Source organism: Anomaloglossus baeobatrachus, chromosome 12 (assembly GCF_048569485.1).
Source record: "Anomaloglossus baeobatrachus isolate aAnoBae1 chromosome 12, aAnoBae1.hap1, whole genome shotgun sequence".
NCBI classification, from domain to species: Eukaryota; Metazoa; Chordata; class Amphibia; order Anura; family Aromobatidae; genus Anomaloglossus; species Anomaloglossus baeobatrachus.
The window spans coordinates 47,605,145-47,618,516 of NC_134364.1; the positions used below are offsets into that span (position 1 = coordinate 47,605,145).

Here is a 13,372-nt window from a genome sequence, read left to right on the forward strand (position 1 = left end):
TGCGGCCGGCGAGCAGGCACCATCGGCGCGGTTCTCAGGTAAAAACCAGAGAACCGGCCGGAAATGTCACAATAGATACACAGCACACTCTCCCCAACAATAAAGTACAAGGGACCCCCCCCGATAATAACGTCTCATACTTAGCTTGTGAGACGCAGGGCCAGGTCCCTGAGGGATGAGTGCTCCGTCCGGCAGGATCCTGAAAGGGCTGCGGATGGAGACCGGTCTCCTGCAAGGCAGGGAGAACCGTGCTGGCTCCCACTTCAAGCCAGAGCCCCGGAGGGATGGTGAAGGAGCGCGGCATGTAAGGCTCCAGCCCTGAAATCAACCTTAACAACACCGCCGACACAGTGGGGTGAGAAGGGACATGCCGGGAGTCCAGGCTTGGACCCGCTTTTCTTCAAACTCTTTCCAAAAATCAAAATCAGATGAGAATGCATGTGTGGATGTGTGCCGCCTGAACACAAAGCATTGAACTGGCTATATTTGGTTAACCAGGGGGTGTATATGCTCGGAGGGAGGAGCTACACTTTTTAGTGTAGTACTTTGTGTGTCCTCCGGAGGCAGAAGCTATACACCCATGGTCTGGGTCTCCCAAAGGAACGATAAAGAAATCATCCTTTTAAAAGCATTTGAACATGATGCTAGAGAAGGGTGACTTTAAGAGGACCAGAGGCGAAACTGCCTACTTGCACGCCAGCCACATATATATATATATATATATATATATATATATATATATATATATATATATATATATTTATACATACATACATACATACATATATATATATTACACACTCAATCGGGTGTGGATGTTACAGAATCATAGAATCATGAACGGGTGTAAATGCTCTAAAGCTAGAAATTCTGATCATGCCGCTATCATGTTGCAATCCAGCAATGGACGGAAAAAAATTACATCTGCAATTCCCATTGCATGAGAAAACACGCAGCGTAAAGTTGTTCATTACTTACATTGGTAGAGACGACCTCCTCCCCCTGTTGGATTTTTTCCCAATGACAGGAGTGCCGAAATGCTCCGGATTGGTGAGTGGAAGTTGGTCCAAAGTCTAGAAGAGATGCAAGCAGAAGTTATACTTTAAAAGTTTCCTTAAAGGAGTTGTCGGGCGGCACTCGCTTCCACATTACATGTGAGAGGTGACAATGTTGTGATGACCCTGTGCTGTCAGGTGTCCTGAGCTGATGAAAGGGACGTGTGGGTGATACCTGATTATGCATGTCTCGGCAGGTGTGGGGGCCGCAACGTCACTGCTCACCTTTACATGTGCAAGACATTGCTTCACAAGGAACCAGATAGTGGATTCATGCTGCACAAATGACAGGCAGCATGGAATCAGACAGTTGGCATTACTGACGACAGATACGTTTTACTCTGAAATTCTCCGGTGCTTCATAGAAAACATTCCGAAAAGCCGGCAACAATGACAACTAGTCCAAAAGGATGGTGCCTGGAGGCTTCTCCAAGCCCCAAACACCATGACTGACAGGTCACTCCCATTGTAGACACATAAGGTGAAACCTGTCAGTCATGGAGGAAGGAGAAGAGACTTTTGGATTAGTCTTAGTCCCTGGTCAGCTTCTCCATACCTCAATCACCATGGCTGACAGGTCTATACACAGAGACCTGACTGTAATGGAGAGCGGGGCAGGGAGAAGCATCTTGGACTGGTCATCTTTGTCACATTATCCACAGCTCGATTTTTAAAGTACGTTTCCCACGAAATGCTGCAGAATTTCACCGTAACACATACACGGCTGCAAGAACGCAGTCTGTGTCCGAAAAATCCAAAACTGTAAGAGCATAATCATCAAATCCAATGCAAAACATTCAGAGGAACATCTGCATGTGCGGATGTGCTCCAACTCATCAGTAGAATTACCTCGCTCTCTGCAAAGTGCCTTTCCCCCTTCAAACACAAGGATGTCCGTCTCAGGGTCCTTTCATCCCCATCATCAAAAACTGGAAAGAGAAAAAAAAAACAAAAAACACATACTTAAAGTAAAACAATGGTGACATTTCTCAAAGCCACAGTAGACATACAAAACTTATAGCTGGAAAATCGGCCATGTGCAGTAGCCCGCTGACTATATAATGGGGTCAGTCTGTGGTGCGACTCATGGACCCACTATATGCTCGTCTGAACGAGCCCGAAGATTTTGGTTTATTATTTCTTCGGTGTAGTTTTTCTCCGTACAGGTGCGTACGCCCATACTCACCCACAGTGTACCAGCTCGCATCCGTCAGCTTACTGATCACCGCTTCCTGCAGGGTTCCGTCCGGTGCTTTCATTTCAACTGTGGCTCCGACCTACAGCAAAACACCAATAATAAAGATTACAGACTGCGCCTTCTTACCAAACACGGCTCTCTACACACTGGGCGGGCGAGGGGGGAAACTTTCCACCACCGATCAGTTGTTTTTTAGGGATGAAAGAAGGGAATTTTGTTTACTTACCGTAAATTCCTTTTCTTCTAGCTCTAATTGGGAGACCCAGACAATTAGGGTGTATAGGCTATGCCTCCGGAGGCCGCACAAAGTATTACACTCAAAAGTGTTAAGCCCCTCCCCTTCTGCCTATACACCCCCGTGCTCCCACGGGCTCCTCAGTTTTGGTGCAAAAGCAAGAAGGAGGAAAAAGAATTATAAACTGGTTTAAAGTAACTTCAATCCGAAGGAATATCGGAGAACTGAAACCATTCAACATGAACAACATGTGTACACAAAAAAACAGGGGCGGGTGCTGGGTCTCCCAATTAGAGCTAGAAGAAAAGGAATTTACGGTAAGTAAACAAAATTCCCTTCTTCTTTGTCGCTCTATTGGGAGACCCAGACAATTGGGACGTCCAAAAGCAGTCCCTGGGTGGGTAAAATAATACCTCGTAAAAGAGCCGTAAAACGGCCTTTTCCTACAGGTGGGCAACCGCCGCCTGAAGGACTCGTCTACCTAGGCTGGCATCCGCCGAAGCATAGGTATGCACCTGATAGTGCTTCGTGAAAGTGTGCAGGCTCGACCAGGTAGCCGCCTGACACACCTGCTGAGCCGTAGCCTGGTGCCTCAAAGCCCAGGACGCGCCCACGGCTCTGGTAGAATGGGCCTTCAGCCCTGAGGGAACCGGAAGCCCAGCCGAACGGTAAGCTTCGATAATTGGCTCCTTGATCCACCGAGCCAGGGTTGATTTGGAAGCCTGTGACCCTTTACGCTGGCCAGCGACAAGGACAAAGAGTGCATCCGAGCGGCGCAGGGGCGCCGTACGAGAAATGTAGAGTCTGAGTGCTCTCACCAGATCTAACAAGTGCAAATCCTTTTCACATTGGTGAACTGGATGGGGACAAAAAGAAGATAAGGAGATATCCTGATTGAGATGAAAGGGGGATACCACCTTAGGGAGAAATTCCGGAACCGGACGCAGAACCACCTTGTCCTGGTGAAACACCAGGAAAAGGGCTTTGCATGACAGCGCTGCTAGCTCAGACACTCTCCGAAGTGAAGTGACCGCTACTAGAAAAACCACTTTCTGCGAAAGGCGTGAGAGAGAAATATCCCTCAATGGCTCGAATGGTAGTTTCTGAAGAACCGTCAGCACCCTGTTCAGATCCCAGGGTTCTAACGGCCGCTTGTAAGGAGGGACGATGCGACAAACCCCCTGCAGGAACGTGCGTACCTGTGGAAGTCTGGCTAGGCGCTTCTGGAAAAACACAGAGAGTGCCGAGACTTGTCCCTTAAGGGAGCTGAGCGACAAACCCTTTCCCAGTCCAGATTGAAGGAAGGACAGAAAAGTGGGCAAAGCAAAAAGCCAGGGAGAAATACCCTGAGCAGAGCACCACGACAGGAATATTTTCCACGTCCTGTGGTAGATCTTGGCGGACGTTGGTTTCCTAGCCTGTCTCATAGTGGCAATGACGTCTTGAGATAACCCTGAAGACGCTAGGATCCAGGACTCAATGGCCACACAGTCAGGTTGAGGGCCGCAGAATTCAGATGGAAAAACGGCCCTTGAGATAGCAAATCTGGTCGGTCTGGTAGTGCCCACGGTTGGCCGACCGTGAGATGCCACAGATCCGGGTACCACGACCGCCTCGGCCAGTCTGGAGCGACGAGGATGACGCGGTGGCAGTCGGCCCTGATCTTGCGTAACACTCTGGGCAACAGTGCCAGCGGAGGAAACACCTAAGGGAGCTGAAACTGCGACCAATCCTGAACTAAGGCGTCTGCCGCCAGAGCTCTGGGATCTTGAGACCGTGCCATGAACGCTGGTACCTTGTTGTTGTGCCGGGACGCCATGAGGTCGACGTCCGGCACCCCCCAGCGGCAACAGATCTCCTGAAACACGTCCGGGTGAAGGGACCATTCCCCTGCGTCCATGCCCTGGCGACTGAGATAATCTGCTTCCCAGTTTTCCACGCCTGGAATGTGAACTGCGGAGATGGTGGAGGCCGTGGCTTCCACCCACAGTAGAATCCGCCGGACTTCCTGGAAGGCTTGCCGACTGCGTGTGCCGCCTTGGTGGTTGATGTATGCCACCGCTGTGGAATTGTCTGACTGAATTCTGATCTGCTTGCCTTCCAGCCACTGCTGGAACGCTTTCAGGGCAAGATACACTGCCCGTATTTCCAGAACATTGATCTGAAGCGAGGACTCTTGCTCTTACCCTGAGCCCTGTGGTGGAGAAAAAAACGCTCCCCACCCTGACAGACTCGCGTCCGTCGTTACCACCTCCCAGGATGGGGGCAGGAAGGATTTCCCTTTCGATAATGAAGTGGGAAGAAGCCACCACCGAAGGGAAGCTTTGGTCGCCTGCGAGAGGGAGACGTTCCGGTCGAGGGACGTCGGCTTCCTGTCCCATTTGCGAAGGATGTCCCATTGAAGAGGACGCAGGTGAAACTGCGCGAAAGGAACTGCCTCCATTGCTGCCACCATCTTCCCCAGGAAGTGCATGAGGCGTCTCAAGGTGTGTGACCGACCTTGAAGGAGAGATTGTACCCCTGTCTGTAGTGACCGCTGCTTGATCAGCGGAAGCTTCACTATCGCTGAGAGGGTATGAAACTCCATGCCAAGGTATGTCAGCGATTGGGCCGGTGTCAGATTTGACTTTGGAAAATTGATGATCCACCCGAAACTCTGGAGAGTCTCCAGGGTAGCGTCGAGGCTGTGTTGGCATGCCTCTAGAGAAGGTGCCCTGATCAACAGATCGTCCAAGTACGGGATCACCGAGTGACCCTGAGAGTGGAGGACCGCTACTACAGTAGCCATAACCTTGGTGAAAACCCGTGGGGCTGTTGCCAGGCCGAACGGCAGTGCCACGAACTGCAGGTGTTCGTTCCCTATGGCGAAGCGCAAGAAGCGCTGGTGCTCTGGAGCAATCGGTACGTGGAGATAAGCATCCTTGATATCGATCGATGCAAGGAAATCTCCCTGGGACATTGAGGCGATGACGGAGCGGAGGGATTCCATCCGGAACCGCCTGGTCTTTACGTGTTTGTTGAGAAGTTTCAGGTCCAGGACAGGTCGAAAAGACCCGTCCTTCTTTGGGACCACAAACAAGTTGGAGTAAAAAACCGTGGCCCTGTTGCTGAAGAGGAACAGAGACCACCACTCCTTCTGCCTTCAGAATGCCCAGCGCCTGCAGAAGAGCCTCGGCTCGCTCGGGAGGCGGGGATGACCTGAAGAATCGAGTCGGGGGACGAGAGGTGAACTCTATCTTGTAACCGTGAGACAGAATGTCTCTCACCCAACGGTCTTTTACCCGTGGCAGCCAGGTGTCGCAAAAGCGGGAGAGCCTGCCACCGACCGAGGATGCGGAGTGGGGAGGCCGAAAGTCATGAGGAAGCCGCTTTGGTAGCGGCACCTCCAGTGGTCTGTTTAGGACGTGACTTAGACCGCCATGCATCAGAGTTCTTTTGATCTTTCTGAGGCCTTTTGGACGAGGAGAATTGGGACCTGCCCGCGCCCGAAAGGACCGAAACCTCGACTGCCCCTTCCTCTGTTGGGGTATGTTCGGTTTGGGCTGGGGTAAGGATGTATCCTTTCCCTTGGATTGTTTGATGATTTCATCTAAACGCTCGCCAAACAATCGTTCGCCCGAAATTGGCAAACTGGTTAAGCGCTTTTTGGAAACAGAATCTGCTTTCCATTCCCGTAGCCACAAGGCCCTGCGGAGTACCACCGAATTGGCGGGTGCAACCGCCGTACGGCTCGCAGAGTCCAGGATAGCATTAATAGCGTAAGACGCAAATGCCGACGTCTGAGTGGTTATGGACGCCACCTGTGGCGCGGACGTGCGTGTGGCTGCGTCAATTTGCGCTTGACCTGCTGAGATAGCTTGTAGCGCCCATACGGCTGCGAATGCTGGGGCAAAAGAAGCGCCGATAGCTTCATAGATGGATTTCAACCAGAGCTCCATCTGCCTGTCAGTGGCATCTTTGAGTGAAGCCCCATCTTCCACTGCAAGTATGGATCTAGCTGCCAGTCTGGAGATTGGAGGATCCACCTTGGGACACTGAGTCCAGCCCTTGACCACGTCAGGGGGGAAAGGGTAACGTGTATCCTTAAGACGCTTAGAAAAACGCTTATCTGGACAAGCATGGTGATTCTGGACTGCCTCTCTGAAATCAGAGTGGTCCAGAAACATACTCGGTGTACGCTTGGGAAACCTGAAACGGAATTTCTCCTGCTGGGAAGCCGACTCCTCCGCCGGAGGAGCTGAGGGAGAAATATCCAACATACGATTGATGGACGCAATAATCACTATGGCGTCCCCGTCCGGAGTATCAAGATTGAGAGCGGCCTCAGGATCAGAATCCTGATCAGCTACATCCGCGTCATCAACCAGAGATTCCCCTCGCTGAGACCCTGAACAATATGATGATGTCGAGGGAAAATCTAAGCGAGCTCGCTTAGTCGGTCTGGGGCTGGGGTCTGTGTCAGAACCCTCAGCTTGGGATCCATGAGATACCCCGGGAGGACATTGTTGGTCCAGCTGAGGTGGGCCCGGGAACAAAGAATCAACAGAGTCCCTGTGCTGAGATACCGGCCTGGACTGCAAGGCTTCTAGTATCTTAGCCATAGTCTCAGAGAGTTTTGCAAACTCCGTCCCTGTCACCTGAACAGTGTCAGCAGGTGGCTCCCCCTGGGCCCCCCCTAGCAGAGGCTCTGGCTGAGCAAGTGCCACAGGGGCCGAACAGTGCAGACAATGAGGGTCAGTGGAACCTGCCGGTAGCGGGGTCGTACATGCGGCGCAGGCAACATAATAAGCCTGTGTTTTGGCACCCCTGCCTTTCGTGGGCGCTATGCTATTATCTTCCCTGAGCAACACAATAGGGTATATAGCCAGAAAACAACTGTGCACTATACAGTGTAAAGTAAACATATAATGTTACACTACTGCACAATGGGGCTAGCACCACAGGTGCTGCTTACCACCCGCTTAAAGCGGTTGTGAGGCCACCAGAGTCCCTGCCTGTGTCTCCCATTATGTCCCCCTCTGCAGCGTCCGAGGAGCTGACAGGAATGCGTCCTGAGGAGAGGAGGGAGCCGTGGGCGTGACCCAGAAAGTGCGGGAACTGGTGCCTGCACTGTGCACAGTGAGGGGAGTGGAGTATGCAAAGCATGCTCCAGCCCTCAGTGCTGCTCGTTCTATGCAGCGTCCCGCCCTTCCCCTGCCTGTCAGGGCTATGGGCGGGAGGAAAGGAAACTAGGCCGCAAAAAGCCGGGGACTCTAGTAATAAACGCGGCCGCCGTAAAAGCGCGGCCGGCGTGGAAGTCCCCGGCGCACTACAAGTCCGCGCCGCAGTATTTCCAAGGCAGCGGCGGTCAATGCGACAGTCCCTATACATAAACACACTCAGCAACGCTGAGTGTGTAATGGCACATATTAACCCGGTCAGCTCCGCGGTTCCCGGTGCACTAGCACACCCAGCAAATCTGGAGTGTTGCTGTGCGCGGTCCCCACGGGGACACAGAGTACCTCCAAGTAGCAGGGCCATGTCCCTGAACGATACCCGGCTCCTATCCAGCAGGCTCCACAGGAGTTGTGGATGAAGCACGGTCTCATGTGCCTGGAGACCGATAGGATCCCACTTCCACCAGAACCCTGAGGGGGATGGGGAAGGAAAACAGCATGTGGGCTCCAGCCTCCGTACCCGCAATGGATACCTCAACCTTAACAACACCGCCGACAAGAGTGAGGTGAGAAGGGAGCATGCTGGGGGCCCTATATGGGCCCACTTTTCTTCCATCCGACATGGTCAGCAGCTGCTGCTGACCAATCTGTGGAGCTGTGCGTGCGTGTCTGACCTCCTTCGCACAAAGCAAAAAACTGAGGAGCCCGTGGGAGCACGGGGGTGTATAGGCAGAAGGGGAGGGGCTTAACACTTTTGAGTGTAATACTTTGTGCGGCCTCCGGAGGCATAGCCTATACACCCTAATTGTCTGGGTCTCCCAATAGAGCGACAAAGAAATAATAGCACTTTTATTTCTAAGAAAAAAACCTGATGGCACATGCTACCTATCTAATGTAAACAGGTGCAAATGGAGCATGAAACATAGTAACAAAAAGGAAACATTATCTTAGCACTGCAGTGTGCTATGTGTAACAATGAGCATGGGAACACAAACATGCGTTACTGCTAGGAAAACATGCGAAAATTGAGATACTTACATAAAAATGGCCAGTTTTATGTAAGCCCAACAGCTAGTGGCAAGGTGACCTCTTTGTTGGGTCACCTTGCCGTTGACTGCTGGGCTCAAACAAAACTGTCCATTTTTATGTACCAAGTATCTCAATTTTTACATAGCAGTAATGCATGTCTATATTCCCATATTCATTCTTCTACTTTTATTTCTGTCAGGAACAGAATCCTTAATAACTGCCATCAGGATCCATCAGAAGTTATGAATGGAAGACATGATGCTGAAGACGTACAAAGAATGGGTTTTTTTAACTCCTTCACAACATTGGATGCATTGGTACATCTAATGACTTGTTCTCATGTATGAAGCAGGCTCAGGAGCTCAGCCTGCACTATTCCAGGCAGACGCAGGAAGGTTACATAGCCGGTATCTGCCTCCAACAGCAGCAAATCGGAGCCAAACACAAATCTTGGCTGTTAAACCCCTAAATATCGGCCATCAGCATCTAAGCCATGCTCCAGGGGGAGCACGGCTCCATGCAACTCCATGCTATATTGGTACTCCTGTGAAGCCCATCCACAGGCTGAGCTTCATGGGTGATCATTATTTTAACTATTTATTGTCATAACAGGTGCATAGATTCCTTTTCGGCCTCCCTGCACCCCACCACCTGCAATACATATTGAAAGTGATCAGATCAAGACCCCCCAAGAAAATTGAAGACACAAAGTATGTGTGTAATATATTATATACAAATATAATTTATATATATATATATATATATATAAGCTTCAAATCATAGCAGCGAGTTACTTCTTTGCAGTAAGTAGGTTATCATTCCCACATATATTTGCTGTGTCACTGAACCGGGATTGTGGAAAAAAAAAATCATTATTAACTAAATTAGAGCTCACTGGTTCCTAGTTAATTAGAGGAAAATTACATTTCATCTAATTAGAGGCCAGTAGTGTTACTTCTCATGCCCCATAACATACAAGCAGTAAGGCCCTGTGCGCACTTACCGGATTTTGCCGCGAATTTTTTGCGGTTTTGCTGCATGTTTCGCTGCAGAAAATGTTCATAACATCTCTGCAGTGAATCACCAGCAAAACCTATGGGCAAAAAAAATCCTGTGCGCACTGGGCGGAATTTGACAGCTGCATGTTTTGCTGCGGGATTCCCGAAGCAAAAACAATTGCATGTCAATTCTTTTCCGCACGATGCTGCGGGATTTCACTCCATTGACTCCAATGTTAATCGTGAAATCCCGCAGGGAATAACGCAGGCAGCAAATTCTGTGCGGTTCACTGCGTTTTCCTGCGTTATTCCCTGCGGAATTTTGCGGTTTACCTCCGGTAATGTACATCGCCTGTCTGCGGTTTTGCAGGGAAGTGATGTCATTACAGGAAGAGGAAGCGGAGCAGAGAGTAAACACACACACATCACAGACATCACAGACATCACAGACATCACAGACATCACAGACATCACAGACATAGAAAGAAAACGGAAATATAGAAAACAAAGCACGTGGGCTCCGCTGCATATTTACCGTCCAGCCGAGGTAAGCACACAGCGGCGGCCTGGTATTCTCAGGCTGGGGAGGGAGAGGGGCAGGGTTAACGTCCCCCGCCTCACTCCCACCTCCCGCAGCCGAAAATATCAGCCGCAGCTGCCCCGGCACTGTCGCATGCATTATGCGGCAGTACCAGCGTGTCCCTGGCTCTTCCTGCCGCCGTGTAGCAGTGGCAGTCAGGGTAATACAAGGAGTTAATGGTGGCGGATCACCGCCATTAACTCCAGGCTTGATCATGGCAGCGTCTATGAGACAGCTGACATGATCAACCCATAAGTAAAGTGAATAAAACACACACCGAAAAATCCTTTATTTTAAATAAAACAAACAAGCCTCGTTCACCATTTTATTAACCCCTCCCGAAACAAAGCTCCGGCGTAATCCACAGCTCCAGCATAATCCACAGGTCCTGCGCTGCTTACATCCAGCCGCGACCGACACACAGCGCTGAATTACCTCTGCTGTCTCGCAGCGAGACAGCAGAGGTAATTACCGGTCATTTCCCACAGTCGCTAATGTGAACTCACTGCTGACCGTGAGAAATGCAGCGATCTGTCCTCTGTCTGTCTGTCTATCTATTCTTCTGTCTCTTTATCCATCTACTATCTCAGAATGAAATGACTTTTTTTTTTCAATGTGCTTTATTGCATTGAATGCAATAAAGCACATCCCAACCCGTACGCGGCAAAACCGCGGCAATACCGCGAACAATACCACGGTAAAACCGCAGCAAACTGCTTGTGGTTTTCGGGTGCGGTTTGCCGTGGTTTTTTTATCGCGGGTGCGGTAATCTTTGAATACCTGCGGAATTTTCTTGAGAAAATTCCATTTTCCAGTGCGCACAGGGCCTAAGAGTTCAGGACTCACGAGCTAAATTTGGGATCCAATATTGGCGAACCTATGGTTCATTACGTAGCTGCGTCCATGTACGTGGGGCCATAGGGACGAGCTGTATACAACGATTTTATGAGCAGAGAATAGATTTGACAATGAATACAAACTGGCCTCGTTGGTCATGGTCCTACTTAACTGGAAATACCAGGGCACATCCACATGGGTCACATTTGCAACGATGGCAAAATCTGTGCTGATTTTATAGTGGAAATGCTACAGATAAGCAGCAAACTTAAAGGGTATATCTGAGAGATAAAAAAAAATAAAACAAGTGCTTAGGCACTAACAGGCAGGTTGTGCACGGCGCCATTCTTCGCAGGCACAGAGCAGTCAAGACGGCTCCTGCTGGCGATACAATGGCTTAGTCAAGACAGTAGCGGCTTCTTTTGCATTAACAGTGCGATCAGTAGACAGTGCGACACAGCTGATGTCATGCTGATTGACAGACGGCTTTCCGCTCCCCGGCTATCAATCAGCATGACATCACCTGTCCCGTCCCATCTACAGAGCGGATGAGAAGTCGCCACTCTATAGACAATGTCAGTGGAACAGCTGAATTTGCGCCGCGTTTAACCAGATATCTGCGGCGCTGTGCGATTGACGTGTAGAGGCAAATATGTCACGCTCATCTACAACACTACTGCTGTAATATGCTGTAGATTTTCAGTGTACAAAATCCAGACAGAAAATCTGCTTCATTTGACCGATGTGGTCGGATCCTTAAAGGAGGTTTCCCGTTAAAAAAAAAAAAAAAAAAAAAAAAAAAAAAGCTCTGTCTTTAGGCTTGCTGCAGTTTCTCTCTAAAAACGAAAATTAATGTTGGACCCGGGGAGGGGAAGTAGAGCCCAAGTCTCTGCAGCTGCTCCCGGAGTCTGGCATTGTTGATAGCGCTGCAGCTAATCAGTGAGCTCAGCAGCCGATTAGGCTCACCAATTGTTTGCAGTGCTGTCAGTACAATAACACAATGGGGGCAGCAACAGACTCAAAGCTGGACCTGGGGAGGGTGCGATCATTTTCTTAAAAACAGATTGCAACCAGGGGACAGAGAGTATCAGAGATCGGAAGACCCCTTTAAGAAAAAATAAAAAGTACATCAAAGACATCCCCATTTGCAGTTGCTAAAAGCCACAGGGCCCGATCCAGAATCCTGGCAAACAATCATCACGAAGAAAGCAGCGGCCAACAAGACATTTTTCAGATTATTTACAACCGTGGCTGCTGCAGGGTAAAAGCAATATGACGGGTGAGCATTTGCCCTGTTCGGGTGTTGAGAGCAAAGTTGGGACTAGTATGTATTGTCTCGTATGACCGAGCGTTACGTGGACGTACCCTCAGTGTCCCCTTCACTTGGTCATCCTGCACCAGTTGCGTGGAGCTGTCTTGTTTCAGAGTGACCTGTAAATGAAGACACAATCACATCAGTGTTTTATTGCCGCCGCTGTCAAACACAGAACCTCGTGGAGGGAAGGAGAAGAGTAAATCAATTAGAGGTCGGAAAATCCAATTATCGAGTAACTGGCACAGGCGTGAAGAGGTGGGTCGCTGGGAATACTCCGCTGGCATTTCTTCACTCCGTAAAAGACAAGACGTGCCGAGTTATATAGACCAGTACAGAAAAGCTTCAGCAAATCCCCAAAGCATCGTCTGGGAAGATCTGACAGGAGCCAACAAGACGGAGGCTACATTCACATGTGGTAGTGTTTCTGCCTAGCAAAAATGTCTGCATGCGCCCCACGTGAAGTGCCCCTTCAAGAGATCACAGCGACTAGTACACCTGCTACCATGAAAGTCCTCCTACTCTATATAACCCAGCCCCTAAAAATCATAAGCCGCTTTCTGCCTATGCACAGTGTACACAGGAAACTGCCAATTAGTGGTGTGGGCGGGGTTATACACACAGCACATTAAGCACAGCATTCAGAGCTAGACTACATCTACAGCAGAGAAAACAGGGATTGTATCAAAACTACAGAAAGCAGCCCAATAAGTGACGACATCGGAATAAGGGTCTCTGCTAATACAGTATTCAGGTCTCATATGGGGGAACAAAAACTTGTTGACAGATTCCCATTTTAAAAAAAAAAAAAAAAAACACCAAAAGACTGAACATATGCACAGCAAGTTGTTTTCACATTGCAGTGCATGTATTTTTTAATACCTATGTTGCACTTTTTCAAGCAGGTTTTGGAGTGGACGAAGAACAAAAAAAAAAAAAAAAAAAAAAAAGACTTTCTGTGCACATACACTT

General features: G+C 49.5%; 1 protein-coding gene across 5 annotated transcripts in view; it reads right to left on the reverse strand.

Moving 5' to 3' along the window:
* Positions 1-13,372, reverse strand: part of ARID4A (AT-rich interaction domain 4A) — a 244,604-nt gene that overhangs the window by 214,191 nt on the left and 17,041 nt on the right. For all 5 annotated transcript variants that reach the window (XM_075329592.1, XM_075329593.1, XM_075329591.1 and 2 more), the window contains exons 4-7: positions 12,454-12,519; positions 2,242-2,332; positions 1,905-1,984; positions 979-1,073 (exon numbers count right to left, since the gene is read on the reverse strand). In XM_075329592.1, the coding sequence (XP_075185707.1) occupies positions 979-1,073; positions 1,905-1,984; positions 2,242-2,332; positions 12,454-12,519 (332 nt within the window). The remainder of the gene's footprint in view (positions 1-978; positions 1,074-1,904; positions 1,985-2,241; positions 2,333-12,453; positions 12,520-13,372) is intronic.